Here is a 21,322-nt window from a genome sequence, read left to right on the forward strand (position 1 = left end):
TGTTTCGATTCTATTCACAGTCACATGTTAGGACACGATAAAGGACGAAACCGCAGAAAACTGACACCTCATTTCTACATGTTCACATACTGAGTGAGGTCACATGACTCCCAGAATGCTTTATGCGCAAAACAGATACAAAGATCACAAAAAGAAAACAACAGCAATAACAAAAAAACAGCCAGAAAATACCAAGTAATAATAATAATGCACCCTTTAAAGGGAAAGTTCAGGTTATTTGTAGTGTTGTTGTTTGAGGTACTGACGAAAACCACTTCACTGTGCTTTAGTCTGCGATATCTACGTCACATGTTCACGTCTTTATCTCACTGTTAGTTTGTAAACCACTCACTCTCCCACACCAAACCCCATAGAGAAAATCGGTGATTTTAACTCACGAGGACACAGGAGCTGCCTCGTGTGGTCACTTTGTGTCACTGAAGTTAATCCAAATGAAGGAATTGACAAAATAAGACATTAGAACTCAGTGATGGAGGCAGCAGTGGATCAACAACTCCTGTGTGTGTGTGTGTGTGTGTGTGTGTGTGTGCTGTGATGTTAAAATCACTGATTTTCTCTCTGGGCTTTGGTGTGGGAGAGCGAGTGGTTTACAAACTGCAGTTTCCTGTTGTAAAGTCTGTCTCACAGTGAGATAAAGACATCAACATGTTCTTAAAACATTGTAGATTCAAGCTGACGGTTATTTCATTTGATAAATGATTTTGTGAAGGGATTAAGTGAAGTTTGGCGACTTGTCAGAAAACCAGTGATTTTAACATCACAGCGCACAGGAGTTGTTGATCCACTGCTGCCTCCATCAATCAGTTCAAATGTCTTATTTTATGACTTTGGCATTTGAAAACCTTCGTTAACGTCAGTGACACAAAGTGACCACACGAGGCAGCAGTAGACCAGCACCTCCTGTGTCCTCATGAGCTAAAATCACTGATTTTCTGGCTTTGGTGTGGGAGAGTGAGTGGTTTACAAACTTCAGCTTCCTGTTGTAAAAGTCTGTCTCACAGTGAGATAAAGACATGAACGTATTCTTGAAGATATCTGACGTTGATTTTATAAAGTGAGTCTTTTGTGAAGTGGTTAAAGTCTGTTTTTGTGTGAGTTACCGGGTCCTGAACAATTATTATTATTATTACAGTTATTTTTATTATTATTTGGATCATTAGAGCAGCTTCTTTCATCACAGTCGCCTCAGAAAAAAACAATTATATCAAACATGTTTAAAAAAAAAAAGGCTCAGAGAGTTTGGTTAAAAGTAATAATAATAATATAAAAATAAAGGTAGCACAGTATGTGTGGCCTCATTGCTTTGTTTTTGATTGTCTTGTGTTTGGTTTGGAGGAGACGACGTTAGGAGAAATCCCACACACACTCAGCAGCGTCACAGGTGGTGGTGGTGGAGGAGGAGGAGCAAGGGGAGGAGTTACTGGTGTTAACCGCATGAATGGCGGGTGACGTGGGGGCGTGGCAGGAAGCGGCAGGCGGGCAGGACACTGGAGGGTTGTCAGGGCTGGACAGTGGCACGGCCGGGTACATGAGGCTGAGGAAGGAGTCTCTGGTGTGTCGATTCACCTGTCACCACGACAACAAGAGTCTGAGACACCACGTCACGCTGTTTGTAAACAAGCACGACAAACACACTCACCTGTTTGAAAAAGGCGTGGCTTAGCAGAGCAGACGCTGACGGTCTGTGGACAGACAACAACAGCAAGGTGAACACACAACACATGAATGTCATTGTCGTCAAACGTGTGTGTAAATAAAGTTTGCTGACCTGTGCTCGGGCTGCTGCTGCAGACACTGCTGCACCAGGTTGTGCAGCGTGGCCGAGTGGTTCTTGGGGGCGGGGCTCTGAGGTCGGTCGGTGGGCGGAGCCGTGGCGCTGTGCGTCAGACTCCCCGTGGCCACGCTCTCCCCGATGCCGGAGTCCACGCCAGAGCGCGACACCTTCAGACCGCCCAGCTCGCCGAGCGGGAAGGGGGCGACGTCGAGGAGGCAGCAGTGAGAGCCGCGCAGCTTCTGCAGCAGCATCTGAAACAAACACACTCACATTTAAGTGAAGTCAGCCTTTAATTTAATTAATTAGTTAGTTAGTTAGTTAGTTAGTTAGTTAGTTACCTGAGTGGGCGGCATGTCCTGGAAGGGAACTCTGCCACTGACCAGTTCACACGCCACGATTCCTAAACTGTAGATGTCTGACTGTACTCCGTAACCATGCAGGTCCTGCTCAGGACAGACAGCAGGGGGCGACACACACACACACACACACACACAAAAAGCCGAAGCTGAAAGTTGAAAAATCACATAGTTGTGCAGTACAAATACATTTTAAACTTGAATTGTTTTTTTGCACGTGTTTTAGGAGCAGAAGTCTCCACACGGGAGTCCTGACCTGTCGCAGGAGTTCGGGGCTGAGCCACGGCAGGAGGGCGGGGCTGTGGTGAGGCATGTCAAACACCGCCCTCATCCTCTTCCCCTCACGCATCATACTGTAAACACTGTGGAGGCCCGAGAGGTAGACACGCCCCTCTGCTGACAGCAGGATGTGACTGGCCTTCACCCCACTTACGACAACAAAAACAACAAACACGGTAAAAAAAATGTAACCTTCATCACCTTGAGGCCAAAAATGTCCAAAAGTTATTACTGAATAAGAACTCAATAAGCTTTTTATTAACATTAGTAAAAGCAATAAATATGTTTATTAAGCTAAATTTAATCCTTATAAGTCGTAATTATTGGTAATAAACATGTTATTAATGTTATCACAGGCATATACACTCGAAACAATGTGTCTCATAAGAGCTTATAATTGTCTTTAAAGCAATAATAAACATGTTAACCATACTTGATTAACACTTAGACTCACTGATTTGGATAAAACATCTATTTGCATATTATATGTGGCTTAATAACAGTTAATAGGAGCTAATAATTGTCTTAATTTTTACAAATAATTAGTACATTTTTACAAATATTCTTATTGATGTTAATCTGAGATAAATGAATTGTTAACAAGTGTGTCTATAGAGCAATAATTAATGTGTTTATTAACACTTATTTTGCTCTTTTAAGGTCTCATTAAAGGTTAATTACAGTTTATTACAAGAAGCTAAATATGAAATTGTTTTCAAAAAAATATGGATTTGAGGCCAGGACTTCAGATGTAACACATACTAACATGGAAAACAAGATTTTAAGTTCTTTTAAGACAGACAGATGGAAAAATGTATTGTTTTCGTGGAGGACATTTTATGTCCATAAGGTAATGAATTAAATGTTATCTTCTTAACACATTAACAGTTAAATGTAACTAATAATTGTTTTAATTCATAATTATCATCAACAAAAATCGTATTGATGTAAGTGTCTCATAAGGGCTTAAAAGAGCAATACTTCATGTGTTTATTATGCTTTTATTGACACTTATTTGGGTTTCTATGTTGACACTTTATGTACATAAGGTGATGAATGTAACATTTCTTTCTTACTCAGTGTCAATTTCATAAAAGATAAATGGTGAAGATAAATGCTTGAGGGTTAAAAGTCATGATATATTATCTTCTACGGCACTGACCGGTGAACGTAGCCCATACGATGCAGGTATTCCAGCGCGTGCAGGACGCCGTTCAGCAGGTACGCGATCAGTGACTCGCTCATTCCATCAGGGAAGTAGGTCCTAAGTAACGTGTCAGCAGAACCTGTGGACACGAGTGAGAGCACAATCATCTCAGCTTTAGAGGAGAACGTTCTGAAAGGTCTCAGTGTGACTGTGCGAGCGTCAGCTGACCGTAGGCCATGAGCGGCGTGAGGACCCACAGCTGACAGCAGGAGCTGAACACCAGGCGGGACGTCAGCAGGTTCTGGTGACGGAAAAGTCTGGAGAGCAGAACCTCGTTCTGGAGACAAAGAGAGAAGCGCGTGAGCTCAGTTCCATTGTTCAAACCAGGCAGATGAACGTGTGACTGACCATGAGCTGCAGTAGCTCCTCCTCCGTGCACTCGTCCAGGTTGGTGCGTTTGATGGCCACCAGCTGACCCGTGGGCCGGTGACGACCCAAACTCACCTGACTCAGGTTGTTGAAGCCTCTGCCTGGAAAATAAAAGATTCCACTCAGCGCTGACGTGACAAAGTTCCACGCCTGTGTGTGTGTGTGTGTGTGTGTGTGTGTGTGTGTGGGGGGCTTGTCGTTCTCACCCAGCTCGGACAGCAGCTGGTAGTGGGCGGGGTCAGCTGATAAGCCTGTGATGTCATCGCCGCCATCGGGTCCCTGCAGAGTGAACTCAGAACTGTCGCAGCTCTGCACAAACAAATGCACCACGTTTTAATCTTCGTTCACTGGTTACAAACACACTGGTGCATTATGGGAAATGTAGTATCCAGTGTTTTCATTGTTTATTGGATTTAAAACCTGTGTATTTCTTGGCTTCTGCTGCACCAATTCACTCGAGTGACTGATGTATGAATTTGATTCTTTTGTTCTATAATCTGATATTGTGAAGATATAAGAAAAACTAAAGCGTCATCGATATTTGTGAGAACAAAAGTGAGTAAACAGATGATTCACTGCCAGTTTAAAATGTCTCATGTGAGTTTTTAGACTTTACAGAAGTGCGTCACATGTTTCTGTTGATATTTAAACCACGCTGCAGCACTTCCATAAAGCTGGTAAATGATGGATGAAGCGCGATGACAGGATGGGGGAGAAGCATCAGTGTCTCCATGGTAACAGCTGCTGTGGCTACTGACCAGGAAGTGGTGACTGGTGTCCTCATACTGCTCCTCCAAGTCCATGTGCTGGACCTGAGTGTGGGAGATGCAGGAACAGTCCTGCAGGGGAGGGAGGGAGGAGGGAGGAGCAGAGGTGAGACCTGCTCCTGCACCACAAGGGCGGAGGAGCAAACATGGAGGGAGAGGAGGAGACGAGGAGGCAGCAAGGAAGAGGAGGAAACTTGGAGGCAGTGAGCAAGAGGAGGAGATGAGACAGCAAGGGGGGGGGGCATGGAGGCAGCGAGGAAGAGGAAGTGGAGACGAGGAGGCAGCAAGGAAAAGGAGGAAAAAGAAAAAGAGGGGGACAAAGAGGAGGGCGGCGTGGAGGAAGAAGAAATAGAAGAGAAGGAATAAAAAGAGGATGAGAAAGAAGATGAGGAACAGGAGGAGGAGGAATAGAAGGAGAAGATGAAGGAGGAGGAGGATACAATAATGTGCAAAAGATGAGAGATGAGGCTGAGTGGCAAGCATGATGGGATGTGTGGACGCTCACATGGCATGATGGACAGATAGATAGAACGATAGATCAAACAAATACTGGTGCCTCCCGGTTTGTATTTCAAAGACTCGTCTATGTCTAAAGAGACTGAAACACACACACACACACACACACACACGCTCACCAAGAAAGACATGGAGTCCTTTTGGGTCCAGTAAAATCACAGGAGCTGTCATTCATATGTTCACAGGCTGCAGGGACGAGGAAGGAGACGAATGTGAGACACGTTCATGTAAACACTCATCCTCTCACCTGCATCATCTACACATTCACAGGAGACAGAGCACTTTTCTGTAAGGAAACAAACATGTACACGTGAATCATGTTCTACAAAAAGAAAAAAACTAAGTTTTAATTCGTTTAAACATGTTTTACAGTGTCTGTGTGGTTTAGTTTAAATTTTACATTACATGTCATTTAGCAGGCGCTTTTATCCAAAGCGACTTACAATGGAATTGAGTACAGTCAGCGAGGGGTGGAATCGAACTTGTGACCATGATGTTTTTCGCACATAGGGTACCGGTCTTAACCACTGAGACAATCCACTCCAAATTCTACATTATCGCATTAATAATAAATGCATTACTTGTTTTTTGTAATTTCACTTTGAGAAACGGGACATTCAAATAAAGTTCATTATGATTGCGTACATTAATGAATGTAAATAATCCACAATAATAACATAATTCGTGTTTACGTCATTGTCGTGACACTTGTAAACATGCTATATGCTACGTGCTACAAACACACAACTCGGTTCGCTCACGTCGTTCCGAGTACGAAGCTAACGTTAGCTCACGAATTAGCCGTGTTTCACGCGCATGAAGTCATTTGAATGATTATTTTGTATTTATTTTGTGTTCATTCACAGACAAACGAGTCGCGAGGACGTGAATAATCCTCTCACCTTTCTGACGTAAACAGCTCACAAACACGCAGGAAATCCCCGAAACAACAGCAACAACTGCGCTTTCTTCACAAAGTCCATGTTTTCTTTTTGTTTCGCGTCTAAAAATTAAGAAATTAAATCAAACAGTGATAAAATCACAGATAAATCATCCGCCGCTTTTTTCCCCTTAAAGGACTTTTAATTTGACACAGATAACCGTCGATGGACTGTGACGTCACCAGAGCACACGTCGCACAGTGATGACGTACATGAACCGTTTCAAAACTCCTCATAGGAAGAAATGATCTTTGTTTTTCAAAATTATAACAAATAATGATTGGGGTTTTTACCGTGATTAATTTATCAATTGATTATTTTATTCTTCGGTGTCTTAAAATTGTTTTTAACAAGTGTATTCGTGTCCTAAATGTCTTATTTTTTCCCACAAAGTTGAGTTAATTATTTGCATCATTATTGTCATTTAAGACGGTGAAAATTAGAAATATATCGTTTTATATATATATATATATATATATATATATATATACTCAACTGATTATCTGAATTCAGTTATCATTTATCTTTTGAGCCCTTTTTAAAAGCATAATTTATGAAAATAAGATAATAAAATAATATAACTTTTTTTAAATTATAAAATAAAATAAAATTAAATTAAAAGTATTTGTACTTCTCCGTTGATCCACTAGGTGACAGCGCGTCAGCAGTGCAGCGCTGCGTCACTGCCAGTCTCGGCCCTTAGCAACCACTCCAGTCCACATCGACAACGTAAAGGAGACAGAACTGTCGCAAACGTGGCTGCTCATTTCTAACGCATATAATGACGTGAATGTTGAAACATTTATGTGATTTGAATTAATTTAAACACAAACACAGGAAGTGTGATGCAGTTTGAGCCTCAATTAACAAACAGAGCGGGTGTTTGCTTGTTTTCAGGCGCTGTCGCTGTGCCGCTTGAAATCCGGTTACCCTACCAAATTAAAAGCACGTTCACACGGATGACGAAATCCCACTGGTAATATAGTCAAACAGACAGATAGATAGACATACTTTTATATCAACAAAATTATATATTATATAATAATGTTTTTCATTGATTTATGTAATATAGTAAAACATGATGGAAGATAATATAATGTATTATACTAATAAAAACATAATGTCATTTTATAATGATGAAATATAATTATATATGTAACAGCGTCAGTTAGTATGAGTATTTTTGCGAAAAAAACGGCCACACAATGGTTTTCCCCTCTGTATAGCGTGCTTTTATTGTGAAACAGTCATAGCAGGAAGTAGCCGTAGTCGTTGTCGCGTTGACAGCAGTAGCAGCAGTGTATGTGTGTGTGTGTGTGAGAGAGAGAGGGAGAGAGAGAGAGAGAGAGAGAGAGAGAGTGTGAGTGAGAGAGAGAGTGAGAGAGTGAGTGAGAGAGAGAGTGTAGAAGGGTCGCCAGTGACAGTCGCTGTTCGTGTATCTCGCGCTCGGGTAAGAACTCTCTTTTCTGCCTCTTTTCTCTTTCTAACGTCACTCAGCGGGGACTCCTCACTTGTTTTGTCCGCCTGTGAGCGCTCTGTGGCCGGGCAAGCTGTGGAGGACGAGTCGCTCCTGTCACATGAGGAGGAGCAGAGAGGAGGAGGAGGAGGAGGAGGAATGGAGGCTGTGAAATGTGGAATTAGTCCTTTTTTGACAGCTAGCTGTTAGCCTTTAGCCTGCCCAGGTGAGGTTGTTGTGTGCGGGGCTGTAACAGGTTAGTTAGCATGTTAGCGCGTTAGCGACAGAAGTAGTCGCTGCGTGTACTTGTTCCATTAGCTGCTGTTAGCTTTAAATAGCTTAGCCACTAGTTTCACCCTGCATAAACAACAGTCTTCGCTCTGTGTTGTTGTTGTTGTTGTTGTTGTTGTTGTTGTTGTTGATGTTGACAGAACAGGGCCGGTGCTAGAGTTTTTGGTGCCCACTAATATGGTGCCCACATCCTAAAAACACCATTTAAGGAGAAACAATGGGACCAAATATGACTTTCTGAGATTAAATTTTATCACAATGTACTCTCAGAAAGTTGATCGTATTGTGAATTCATATTATCCTAAATTCATCACTGAGTGACTTGAAAATAAATGCTGTCTCACTCACTCACCAGTGTACAGTCCAAGTGATTTATTTAAGTGCCACTAGAGGGAGCTATAACATGTTTTTGTCATTCTTTGGTTGCGAAAGTCGTTCGTAATATGTTTTTGTACTATTAATATTCTTATTATTATTACATGTTGTAAATGAAACTGAAGTATTTTTTCTCTTACGTTATGAAAATTTGGCAATAATAGTATTTTTTAAAATTTGTTACATTATGTTAATAACATGCTTTTGTAACGTTACTAAATGTTGTAACTAAATGTCGTGTGTGACAATCATTTATTTAATTTTAGTAATATGTTTTTATACTATTATTACATATGAATACAATTGTGTACTAGTGTACACATTATTCATATTACATGTTCTTGTGTTTTGTAAGTAACATTACACACTATATACACTACATTTTTTGTAGTGAAAATGTATTTAATGTTAGTAACAATTATTTCGTAATGTAAACTATGGCAGTATTTTGCCATTTTTTCTGTTATGTTGGTAAATGTTTATATCATTTCTTGGTCAGGAGTGCATTTAGTCAGTTATTTTCGTAAAATCACAACATTTTGTGGAGTTCCTGGCAAACGTATGCTCACATTCCTATGTTAAATTAAAATTACTTAAAATAAAAGGACATTTGTGTGACAGTTTCAGTGAATAGGTCTGAAAAGGATCCAAAATGTAAACATAAACCCCCACACACTGTCGGAACCTTTCATGTAATGTGGTTAAACACAGACACACACACACACTCTACATATGGCTGTATTTTCCTCCTCCTCCTCCTCCTCTTCTTGTCTTTGAGGAAATAAAGTGTAAAATAGGTGTAATCTGCCTCTTATTGACGTCTGTGTGCATTACAAGTGTGTTAAAGATCAGGAAACAAAAAGTCTTTGTTTCTGTCTGTATTTATTGGAACACATGTAAGTGTGTCGCCTTTATGACTAACTATTTCTGTTCTTTGTGGTCATTGCAGCACTAACCAGAGAGCTGAAGAAGTGGAGATTCAGCTGCTCGGACTGTGACTGCTCCTCTCTGCTGCTGTCATGTTGAGTAAAAGTTGTCTTCTACCACCAGCAGCAGCAGCAGCAGCAGCAGCCCTGTTACACTAATGATGATGATGTTGATGAGTGCTGAAGATCATCATCATCGTCATCATCATCAGCAGCAGCAGCAGAGGTTCAGCTCATGACTGAAGGTCATGAAGCAGCCAGTGAAGTGACCGCTGAGGACACGACAGCCTGACGGTGCTGCACATGAGCACCATGGCCTCCAAAGAGAGACTGTATGAGGTGTGGATGCTCTACTACACTAAGGTGAGACACACACACACACATTAACATGATATTTTAGGTCAGCAGTGAATGTGCTGTGAGCGCCCCCTGTTGCTGATGTCTGTGATGTCTAAAGAACATGTTCATGTCTTTATCTCACTGTTAGACAGACTTTTCCAACAGGAAACTGAACAAAATGTTTGTAAACCACTCACTCTCCCACACCAAAGTCCATAGAGAATATCAGTGATTTTAGCTCACAGGGACACAGGAGCTGCTGGTCTACTGCTGCCTCGTGTGGTCACTTTGTGTCACTGAGGTTAATCTGAATGAAGGATTTTACTAAAGACAGAATTTTACTAAATAAGACATTAGAACTTAGTGATGGAGGCAGCAGTGGATCAACAACTCCTGTGTGTGTGTGTGATGTTAAAATCACTGGTTTTCTCTCTGGGGTTTGGTGTGAGAGTGAGTGGTTTACAAACTTCAGTGTCCTGTTGGAAAAGTCTGTGTCACAGTGAGATAAAGACGTGAACGTGATCTGCAGATATTGTAGACTTAATCTAAATTTGTAGCACACTCTCCTAACATGGGATGACAGGGTGTGACACTGCTGCAAGGATCGTGTGCGGTGGTGGTTGTTGTTGTTCCAGGGCAGATGAATGAATGAATGAGGCTGGAGTAGAGACAGCACCTCTTGAGTCAGCTCCTGGCTCGATTTAATTCACCGGGCGATGCGGCGTGTTGGCGTCCTGGCGTGGAATCAAAGCTGCCTCAAAGCTGCTCCTCACGTGAGCCGTGCTGCAGAGACACACTTCATCTAATCCCACACACTAACACACACAACATCTGTTTCCTGTACATGTAGGATATGGCATGGGATAATTTGCAGAATTTAAGCACATGCTGACACAAGTGGACACTATAATAATGCCAGTGCTGTGAGCTCACGAGTGCACACTTTGCACACTTGTGTCAGTCACATGTGAAAGTGGCAGCAGGTGCTGTGAGTGTGTGTGTTTGCATTGAGCGAGCATCAAACCGATGCTTTGGGTTCATTGTGGCTGTGAGAATGTGTACTCAAGGTCAGTGCTCCTGTCTGCCCATCTTTACTCTGTGATGTGATGTACACTCTACATGTGAGTGTGTGTGTGTGTGTGTGAGTCACTCACGTGGCTCTTAAATCAGATGGGGAATGTTTCTATTTGAGCTCTGAGACCCTCGGCTGCCTCCCACTGAAGGGTTAACTCCTCCACAAACAATCTCAGCTCTTTAACTCCGGTCTGTGCCTCGTGTTGTCTCAGCCCACAGCAGCCAGTCAGAGTGTTTGGACCAACCAGGATTTTCCCTGCGTCCACTGTTCACGATTCCCAGTTTCATTTTCTCAACCTGAACTGATGTCATGTCTTAACCAGCTGCACATGCGTGGACGTGTGTAATCAGACTGATCCACAATGTTCTGAAGGGAACAGTGCAACGTGTGTGTGCAGACAGAAACATAGACTAACACCAACAACAGAACTAAAAAGCTTGTCAGTTTAAGTCTACGATATCTTAAAAAATATGTGCACGTGAGACGGACTTTTCCAACAGGAAACTGAAGTTTGTAAATCACTCACTCTCCCACACCAAACCCCAGAGAGAAAATCAGTGATTTTAGCTCGCAGGGACACAGGAGCTGCTGGTCTACTGCTGCCTCGTGTGGTCACTTTGTGTCACTGAGTTAAATCTGAATGGATAATTTCAAATGCCGAATTTTACAAAATAAGACATTTGAAGTGAGTGATGGAGGCAGCAGTGGATCAAAAACTCCTGTGTGCTGTGACTTTAAAATCACTGGTTTTCTCTATGGGCTTTGGTGTGGGAGAGTGAGCAGCGTTTCCTGGTGTGAAAGGCTGTTTTCAACCATAAATGCACCTGCATTGATAAAATAATAATAAAATAATTGTCAGATGTTGCATTTACAGTCAAAATCGTAACACAAACACATTCAAACTGGAGCCTGTGATTCCAGGAGATATGGCCTCTTGTCCTCTGTCTGTGTAATGATTGACAACAGCATTGTACCACCTGACCTGACCTGGAGAAGGGGGAGGAGCCAGTGGCTGTTGACTGTAGACACCTGCATTGGTAGAACTGGCTCTTCCTGTTCTGTGTCTCCGCTTATCTGTGTTATTATTATTATTCACCTGATTATCCAACACTTCCTCCTGCTGTGAAACTGGAACTCTTTGCTGGTGCTTCATGTATTCATTCATCATGCTGTCACAATAGTTTTATATTAAAAAGAAACAGTGTGGACAATTCTGATCATGATAGGAAATTAATAACAGTAAAAACAACAATTTAGCCTTTAATGCACCACAAGAAGTACTAATGTTAGTTAGTTAGAATCAATAAATAACAAGCAGTTATTTTCCATCAAATCGTTAATATAAGTTGTTTTTAATGATTTTAAAGAGTATGCTGGAGGTGAGGGGTCACAGTTTATTTAGTCGTTTGGTTCATTAAATGTCAGAAAATGTTGAAAAATGTGGATCAAAACCTGTAAATGTCTTGTTTTGTCCACAAACCGAAATTACTCAATTTGAATGATTTTCTTTGTTTTATGGAGCAAAGAAAGCAGAAAATATTCACACTAAGAAGCTGAAAGACTCACATAAGCTTGTTTTATTCATTTAGAAAGACACTCAGACGGATTAAAAATCGATTTATCTTAATCAAAATGTGTAATCTATGAACTGTTGGAAACATTTTGCATTTTCTGTATGAAAATAGGTTCATAGTTCAGCTCTGGCGTCAGAGCACGAGTCCGGTTCTCGGCTCGCGTAGCTTCATCTCTTCATTATGATGAGAGGTTGCCATGGATTTATTGATCAGTATTGACGAGTGTGTGTTGCCTAGACCAGCTTTAATTAGAGTAATGGTGCAGAGGGAGGAGAAGGAGAAAGTGCCACGCTTTCACATATTTGCTCAAGTGGATTACGTCGCTCTGTTTCCAGCTTTGCTGCTTGTTACAGTCTAATCTCTGTGTCTGGTTTCCACACACACACACACACACACACACTGAGGTGCAAAGTTTGCTCCCTCAGGCTGCCTTTCCTTTCCTTTCCTTTCCTTTCCTTTCCTTTCCTTTCCTTTCCTTTCCTTTGATTTGCTTTCTCTCTCTGTCATATCCATGTTTCCTCATTGCTATGAATATCACTAGAATAACATGATGTCACACTCCGCCCCGTGTAGCTTTGGCCCCGCCCACCTGCGTCTATAAATACACCCCCTGACACTGACGTCACGGCCCCGATGAGGCGTCTGTGACCGGCTGTGTCACCGCGAGCGGAGAGATGACCACAGGAGAAGCAGCAGCAGCAGGATGTGGTTTCAGCAGTGACTCCACGCCTGCTGCCACCCAGCCAGGTCACCCACAGCCACGCCTGTCTGCAGGGGGCGGGGCTTCGCTCAGCTGTCGCTAAGAGCTTGCACACATTTATCAGCTGATTATAATTACATCTAATTCATCGTTTGTCTTTGTGGCTTCAAGAACACAAAGTACAGAAACTGTTTAATTACAGTTTTTATTGTCTTGGTCGACTTTAATTTTATTATGCGGTTGCTGGTTTATATTTCTTTAAAGGGATAGTTCATTTTTTTTTAAGGGAAAATGCAAATCAACATCAGTTTATAAGTGTGATATCTTTAAGAACATGTTCATGTCTTTATCTCACTATTAGACAGACTGTTCCAACAGGAAACTGAAGTTCATAAACCACTCACTCTCCCACACCAAAGCTCATAGAGAAAACCATTGATTTTAACGTCACACACAGCAGTTGTTGATCCACTGCTGCCTCCATCACTAAGTTCAAATGTCTTATATTTTTGAATTCGGCATTTGAAAACCCACATTTGATTAACATCGGTGACACAAAGCGACCACACGAGGCAGCAGTAGACCAGCAGCTCCTGAGTCCACACCAGCTAAAATCAATGATTTTCTCTATGGACTTTTGTGTGGGAGAGTGAGTGGTTTACAAACTCCAGTTTCCTGTTGGACAAGTCTGTCTAACAGTGAGATAAAGACGTGAACATGTGCTTAAGATATCATGGACTTAAACTGATGTAGATTTGAATAGTTTAAGCTTGTGAACATAGTTTGCTGTACTCTGTGAAGAACACAGAAGGAGAGAAGCAGTTTTTGTTGTTGTTGTTTTGGCTGGAGTTAAATCTCCTGATCCTTCACTTGCTTTGTTGTCACATTTCACTCTGACGTTATCAGGAAATTAGCCCAGAGAGCTGACGGGAGAGGTTCTGTTAAATGTCAGGAGACACTTCGGTGCAGAGCTTGGGTGGACTCGTGTCGTGTTTGCAGAGCTGTCACTCACTTCAGTCACTCGGGGAACATGACACTCATGAGGCATCAGAGGTTTTTTATGTGAATGAAGTTTATTGATCAGTGTTTGTAACGCCAGACGACCTTTGAGAGTGTCTTTGAACACACACACACACACACACACACACACACACACATGAACACGGGACCACTGTTGTTACTGTGTGTGTGTTAGGATTCTTCCATGGAGAAGCAGGGTCATGTGGAGCAGGGTGTGTCCCAGTCTGCCACAGTCCAAACCCTCAATGGGCATCTGTGCTGCTGCCTGAAAGAGGACATTCTTGCTCTCATAAACACACACACACACACACAGTGCCCGTGGTGAGCCTGGTTATTACAGAGCGGCGCTGCAGACTGAAATCATCATGCAGTTTTCTCGCAGTTACACCCTTGTGTGTGTGTGTGTGTGTGTGCGTGCGTGTGTGCGTGTGCGTGTGTGAGAACAATAACCTGCCACTGAATAAGTTAAAGAGCAAACTTGATTAAATGACTTTGAGTCATTGTGTCGCAACTCACTTAGTGTTTTTCTGAAGCGTGTCCTCAGACCCGGAGCAGTGAGCACCGCGGACTCATCTCATTAAATCTACACCAGCTTAAGCCTACGATGTCTTTAAGAACATGTTCATGTCTTTATCTCACTGTGAGACAGACTTTTACAACGGGAAACTGACAGTTTGTAAACCACTCACTCTCCCACACCAAAGCCCATAGAGAAAATCAGTGATTTTAACATCACAGCACACAGGAGTTGTTGATCCACTGCTGCCTCCATCACTGAGTTCAAATGTCTTAGGCATTTAAAATCCTTTGTTCAGATTGACCTCAGTGACACAAAGTGACCACACGAGGCAGCAGAGGACCAGCAGCTCCTGTGTCCCTGTGAGCTAAAATCACTGATTTTCTCTATGGACTTTGGTGTGGGAGAGTGAATGGTTCACAAACTGCAGTTTCCTGTTGGAAAAGTCTGTGTAACAGTGAGATAAAAACATTCTTAACAGATCATAGACGTTCACTGGTAGTCTGGTACCTCGTCTTAGCTGCACTGTGATTGGTTAAACTCTCTGAAAACAGCAGATCTCTCTTAAATAAGTTCATTTTTCAGTGAGATTATTATGGAACTATTGATTCATATCCATTCACATATCTAGACTGAAACTACTGTAAATTGCCTATCCCAGCTTTAATGTGACACAGGGCAAAGAAACACACAAATGGGCGATTACTAAGTATTATTCACACGTGGCTGTTGTTTATTCCATTCACGTGTCTCTCTCTCTCTCTCTCTCTCTCTCTCTCTCTCTCTCTCTGTCCCACACACACACCCCTGGTGCTGGCTGATTCCCACTGTCTCTCTCTCTCTCTCTCTCTCCCTCTCTCTCTCTTTAGCCACATGGCACCGCGATCCTGAGAAAACTGTTTCAAGCTCCGCCCCTTTTTAAAGCAGGGTTTGTGGACAAGTCCGTCGTCTTTGTCTCAAAGTGACGTCATGGGATGTTTCCAGTGTGTTTTCTAACATTTTTCTGCTTCTTAAATGTGAATATTTTCTGGTTTCTTTGCTTCACCTAACAAAGAAATCATTCACACTCATTCATTTCCGTGGTCATTCTTATTTATTGATTATAACGATCGAAATTTAATGAATAAATTATGAAATGAATACTAAGATAATTGAAAAATATTCAGCTTCTTAAATGTGATTGACGTGTGTTTTCTGTTACATAACGAGGAAACTGCAAATTATCATATTTTACAGTTTTTAGACCAAACAAACATTCATTGTCAGTTGCAGCCCAAACAAAAAACTAGTTTTCCTCATTAAATTGAACGAAAATCCCCACTTTTTTTGACATATTTATTTATTTATTTATTTATTTATTGTAAATCATCTGATCGTCTATTTTTGGTTTTGCAGAACAGAAAATAATAAGCAAATGAGTCAAAAACCACAGTATATGAAGATCAGATAAAAGTAATTCACTTTTATCTTTGGTTTAGGAAATAAAGATGAAATAAGCAGCAGCAGCAGCAGCAGCAGTGTTTTTACTGAGTCATGTTGTGCTGATTTATTTCCTCCTTTATGGGCGTTACACTGTCGGGAGTTTTATGTTTTAAAATGGCTGCTTATGTCATAAATGTGATCATCACACCGTACGAAAATACACTTTACAATCACTGCAAAGTGCACGATATACACACAGATTTTTCACTCTCAGCATTCTGCGGTTTCTGCTGTTTTACAACATAACGAACTGGAAAATGATCAAATATGTTGTTCAATATTTGAATGTATCATCTTTTTATGTTTATGTCTGAATAATGAGTGTTAACTTTGTTGAAAGTTTATTTACTGTCTTTGTGTTAAAGCCATAATGACGGACATTTGGGGCTTTTTATTGGGATATTACAGAGCTAATGCTCTCGGGAGAACTGAGTGACAGTTAATGACTTTTTTACGGGGCTTTTGAAGTCGGATTAAAAACACGTCATCACCGCAGGCTGAGTCGGGACATTGTCCTTCTAAATCTCGTGTTCCAGGAATTTATGAAATGTGGAACAGAATGTGGTCCGGCCGGTTTTTTCCCCGGCAGCGTGTCCATGTTTGATCCTGGAAAAGATAAAGACGCAAACACACCTGAGGCATTCCTGTCTCTGTGGAGCAGGACATACAGAACACAGTTCCTCAACCTTGACCTTCCTGACCTTCTCTCTGTCCTCCTGTGCTCTCGTCCTCAGAGGGATCCAGACTATTTGAAGTTATGGTTGGAGATCTTCATCGGTGCCTACGAGCGATGTCTGGACGTGGACTTTGAAAAACCTCCTTCAAGGTAACGAGTGATGGTTGATGAAGCCGAGTATATGGTAGCGTGGTTTCCTCGTTCCCCTGGCAACAGCAGAGGCCAAACTGTCACAAACGTCAAGTCTGCTTGTACTGACGCGGAACTGTGAGCGCCCCCTGCTTTTGAAATCTACATCAGCTTAAGTCTGCGATATCTTTAGAACATGATCACGTCTTTATCTCACTGTGAACTGAAGTTTGTAAACCACTCACTCACTCACTCTCCCACACCAAAGACCATAGAGAAAATCAGTGATTTTAGCTCAGGAGCTGCTGGTCTACTGCTGCCTCGTGTGGTCACTTTGTGTCACTGATTTAAAGCTAAATGAGGGATTTTAAATGCCGAATGTTCCAAAATAAGACATTTGAACTGAGTGATGGAGGCAGCAGTGGATCAACAGCTCCTGTGTGTGTGATGTTAAAATCACTCATTTTCTCTATGGGCTTTGGTGTGGGAGAGTGAGTGGTTTGTGAGTGTCTAACAGTGAGACAAAGACATGGACATGTTCTTAAGATGTCGTCGTCACTTGTGTGATACTGAACTCTCCCATTAACAATTTTCACTGTGTTGTAATGTTGTGTTGTTTGTGAGGAGGCGGAAACATGAATATTCTTTTCTTCTTATTCTTGACTTTGAGCCGTTCAGAGACCGAGACAGAGGGTGGAGTGAGTCTTGTCTGCTGAGCTTGTCATCTCCTTCTTCTGTCATTTCCTCCATCTCCTCCTCCAACTCCCTCCACCGTGTTCCTCTCACTGCTGTCTCACTGTTTTATCCCCTGCTCCCCGTCTCCCTCTCTCTCTCTCTCCGTCTTTTCTCCACAGCTGCCACCAGCATTCATTGCATGTTGTCTTTTTTTTGCTCTCGCATGAGCAGTGCAGCTCACATGCTGATTCTGTTTCCATGGAACAAATGTCTGAATGCAGCAGAACAGAACCGTCTAATCTTCCTTTTAAAGGGACAGAAAGACAAGGAAAACAGAATAAAAGATTTGCATGATATAATATCTGTCAGCTTAAGTCTATCATGTGTTAAGAACATGTTTGCATCTTTATCTTACGGTTAGACAGACTTTTCCAACAGGAAACTGGAGTTTGTAAACTACTCGCTCTCCCACACCAAAGCCCATAGAGAAAATCAGTGATTTTAACATCACAGCACACAGGAGGTGTTGATGCACTGCTGCCTCCATCACTGAGTTCTAATGACTTATTCTTTTGAATTCGGCGTTTGAAATATTTCATGTAGACTTAATTTATTGACACAAAGTGACCACACGAGGCAGCAGTAGACCAGCAGCTCCTGTGTCCCCACGAGCTAAAATTACTGATTTTCTCTATGGTGTTTGGTGTGGGAGAGTCACTTCAGTTTCCTGTTGGAAAAGTCTGTCTCACTCTGAGATAAAGAAGTGAACATGGTCTGTAGATATGTTGGATTTACAGATGTCTTTGTTCATCTTGCTCTGTTGGTTGAAATCGTGTCTCCAGGCCAGAAGAGCTCCCCCCGGTGTTGACCCTCCTCCCCGACAACATCCTGCAGGTTTTACGCCACCAGCTGCTGCAGTGTGTCCAGAAGGCGTCTGACGGCCTGGAGCCAGAGCAGCAGAACCTGGCTCTGCTGCTGCTCAAGTTCCTCATCATCATCTGCAGGTCAGCGCACACACACACACACACACACACGCACGCCGCGCACGCACACATTAACACAGATAAACGCTGAACTGTGGATTTGTCTCCTGTGTGTTTTCTGTTAGGAACCTGTCCAACGTGGAGGAGATTGGCACCTGCTCTTACATCAATCACATCATCACCATGACAACGCTCTACATTCAGCAGGTCTGACTGACTCCTCCCCCTTTTTTCTTGCACTTTATTACAATATATATATGAAAAAAAAAAAAACCTGAACACAGTAAATTGCAGATTAGGATTAGTTCTATTATTTTCACAATTGTCCACCATTACTTTGTATCTATTATCATTAGCGCCATATTTTTTAACACTACCACACTACCGCAATTTTTAACACTACCACAATTTAACACCACAATTATGGTTCGTTTTGTGACATTATTTGGCAACATGTCACTTTTTTACTAATTAACATGTGTAAAATATGACTTTTTCCTGAAAAAAGCCAATTAAATCTGTTCACAACAATGTTGTTTTTTTAAATACGTATGGTAAAGGGGGTGGGGCTTTAATCCACTGACAAACACTGTGTCATAAGCGCCCAAAAACGAGAGATGCATTCAGGAAACCTCGTTAAATTTCAAAAACTGTGGTAGATGCACCACAAATAAGGTCGTCATTTGCTCTATCCTTACTTTATACATGATGCAGTTATTATTTAAATGTGACACCAAGTGTGTGTGTGTGTGTGTGTGTGTGTGTGTGTGTGTGTGTGCGTGCGCGTGCGTGTGTGTGTGCGTCACTGCAGCTCAAGAGCAAGACCAAAGAGAAGGAGATGGCAGACCAGAGTCAGGCTGAGGAGTTTGTACGCCACGCACTGACGTTCTGCGAAAGCCTCTACGACCCGTACCGCAACTGGAGGCATCGGACCTGCGGGTAAACAACAACAACAACAACAACAACAACAACAACAGCTGAACTTAATCGTTTATCTCAGCAGACAAAGAGATTTATGATCAGGAAAATATCTTATTGAAGAACTTTCTTGGTGTACATCCTGATGAAGAAGAAGAGAAACCCTTGATTCTCTTTCCTTAGTCATCTGACTTTCTTCATTCTTTCTCCGTTTCTTCTCTGGTTTTGGTTTATTTATTTGTAGCAGTGCCACATAAAGGCCTGACATATGTATTACACCGTTCATTAAACCAAAAAGACAAAGATAGAGATGATTTAAGAGGCTCAGAAATGGAAGAAGTAAGTTGTTGTCGTTGTCGTGTTTGTGTTTATATTTACGCTTCTCTCCTGTGTGTGTGTGTGTGTGTGTGGTCAGGGAGCAGCTGGGAACAGTGGAGAGGAACAGACAGAAGTACAAAGCTGCTCCGCTAACCGTCGAGTTTGTCCCCTTCTTTTACCGTAAGACATGCACACACACACACACACACGACAGTGACAGTTTAGTCAAACTAAGGTCGTAGTCTGACTAAGAGAGACAGTTGGACAACGTAGAGTCTGAGTTTACATGCGGAGGACAAGTTGGATTTTTTTGTCTGTGTGACTCCGCCTCTGTAGGTGGCGCTGTAGCTCTCTATAAGCTTGAATCAGTTTATGAGAGAAGAAGTCTGACTAAGTGTATACAGCACATGCAGGAGTAATCAGACTATGAATCACATCATCCACGTATCTTAGTCTGAGTTTAGTCAGACTAACGTGTTAACACATAAGTAAACTTAATTATTGTCTTAGTCTGAGAAAGTCAGACTTTTTACATGCATGTAAACGCACTGAGTGACTTATTGATATGAGGCTGGAGGTTCACAGAGGAAACGGTACAAACGATGAAGGTAAAACGCTGTCAGAGTTTGTGAAACTCCGACAGGTTTCAGAGTAAACAACAGCTCCTGTGAACGTATATGTTTAAACTGTTTGATGTGGATTCAGATGCCTCCAGTTGCTCTCCTCCTCCTCGTTCCTCTCTGCATCCGGGTCAATCCACTGTTTGTGTCCGTGTTCTCCAGATGAAGTGATAGTGAAGAGAGTCTGACACCGTGGCCATTTTAAACAAACCTCTCCTGTCTCTGTGTGCGGCTGAGGTTTGACACCAAAGATAACAACGACCAAGGCACAGACCTAACAAACTGGTATCTGTGTGTGTGTGTGTGTGTGTGTGTGTGTGTGTGTGTGTGTGTGTGTGTGTGTGTGTGTGTGTTTATGCAAAGTCTAAGTATGTAAAGCGAGAAGCGGTGTTGTGGTATGAAGGGAACACGTCAGAGACGATCACACGTGTTGACAGATGAGTTAATGGATGACGATGACCACCGAGAGCCAGAGGTTAATGACAGGACCTTTGTGCGCGTGTGTGTCCGTCTGTCCTTTGTGTATTGATAAAAATACAGGCGACAACATAGCGAGGAGTGGCTGTGTGTTTACATATCTACAGATCAAACTGATGCTGTGTGTTTGTGTGTGTGTGTGTGTGTGTGTCAGAGTGCTTCCAGGAAAGCGAGCACCTGAAGGAAAGTCTAAAATGCTGCTTGCTGCACTTGTTTGGAGCCATCGTAGCAGGTGATCAGGTAATGTTTACCTGCCTTAAAGTCCAGTATTTATAATATTTCTAATGCAGATATGAATGTTTTTTACATGTTAAAGTTCATAGTTCAGGTTTTATATTAGACGTTGACACAAAGCACAAGAAAAACACCAGGAAAAACTGATTTTAGCCACTTAATATAAGTTTAACTTGATAAAATCTACTTTACAACAGGAAACTGAAGTTTGTAAACCGCTCACTCTCCCTCACCAAAGCCCATAGAGAAAATCAGTGATTTTAATATCACACACAGAGGAGTTGTTGATCCACTTCTGCCTCTACCA

The 21,322-nt window shown here is 42.0% G+C and overlaps 2 protein-coding genes across 5 annotated transcripts in view; one reads left to right on the forward strand and one right to left on the reverse strand.

Annotated features, from left to right (window-relative positions):
- Window positions 1-609: 609 nt before the first annotated feature.
- On the reverse strand, window positions 610-6,404 carry stradb (STE20 related adaptor beta). Of its 4 annotated transcripts, none has more exons than XM_044019985.1 (12): window positions 6,192-6,404; window positions 5,409-5,475; window positions 4,765-4,845; window positions 4,213-4,315; window positions 3,986-4,107; window positions 3,806-3,914; window positions 3,593-3,716; window positions 2,408-2,579; window positions 2,134-2,238; window positions 1,790-2,046; window positions 1,661-1,703; window positions 610-1,587 (listed from the first exon to the last, which is right to left on the reverse strand). In XM_044019985.1, exons 2-12 carry the CDS (start codon window positions 5,418-5,420, stop codon window positions 1,366-1,368), a joined length of 1,350 nt encoding a protein of 449 aa, XP_043875920.1. In that variant the 5' UTR covers window positions 5,421-5,475; window positions 6,192-6,404; the 3' UTR covers window positions 610-1,365. The 4 variants fall into 4 exon arrangements, with proteins under 4 accessions (XP_043875920.1, XP_043875919.1, XP_043875918.1 ...); XM_044019984.1 differs by having other exon boundaries at window positions 5,409-5,545; XM_044019983.1 differs by having other exon boundaries at window positions 5,409-5,575.
- Window positions 6,405-9,453: 3,049 nt separating this feature from the next.
- Window positions 9,454-21,322, forward strand: part of nbeal1 (neurobeachin-like 1) — a 36,368-nt gene continuing 24,499 nt past the window's right edge. Inside the window, exons 1-7 of the mRNA XM_044019586.1 lie at window positions 9,454-9,641; window positions 16,720-16,811; window positions 18,308-18,469; window positions 18,574-18,655; window positions 19,260-19,387; window positions 19,782-19,864; window positions 20,936-21,021. Coding sequence (XP_043875521.1) covers window positions 9,582-9,641; window positions 16,720-16,811; window positions 18,308-18,469; window positions 18,574-18,655; window positions 19,260-19,387; window positions 19,782-19,864; window positions 20,936-21,021 — 693 coding nt within the window. The 5' untranslated portion in view covers window positions 9,454-9,581. The remainder of the gene's footprint in view (window positions 9,642-16,719; window positions 16,812-18,307; window positions 18,470-18,573; window positions 18,656-19,259; window positions 19,388-19,781; window positions 19,865-20,935; window positions 21,022-21,322) is intronic.

Source organism: Solea senegalensis, linkage group LG2 (genome assembly GCF_019176455.1).
Source record: "Solea senegalensis isolate Sse05_10M linkage group LG2, IFAPA_SoseM_1, whole genome shotgun sequence".
Lineage (NCBI taxonomy): Eukaryota > Metazoa > Chordata > Actinopteri > Pleuronectiformes > Soleidae > Solea > Solea senegalensis.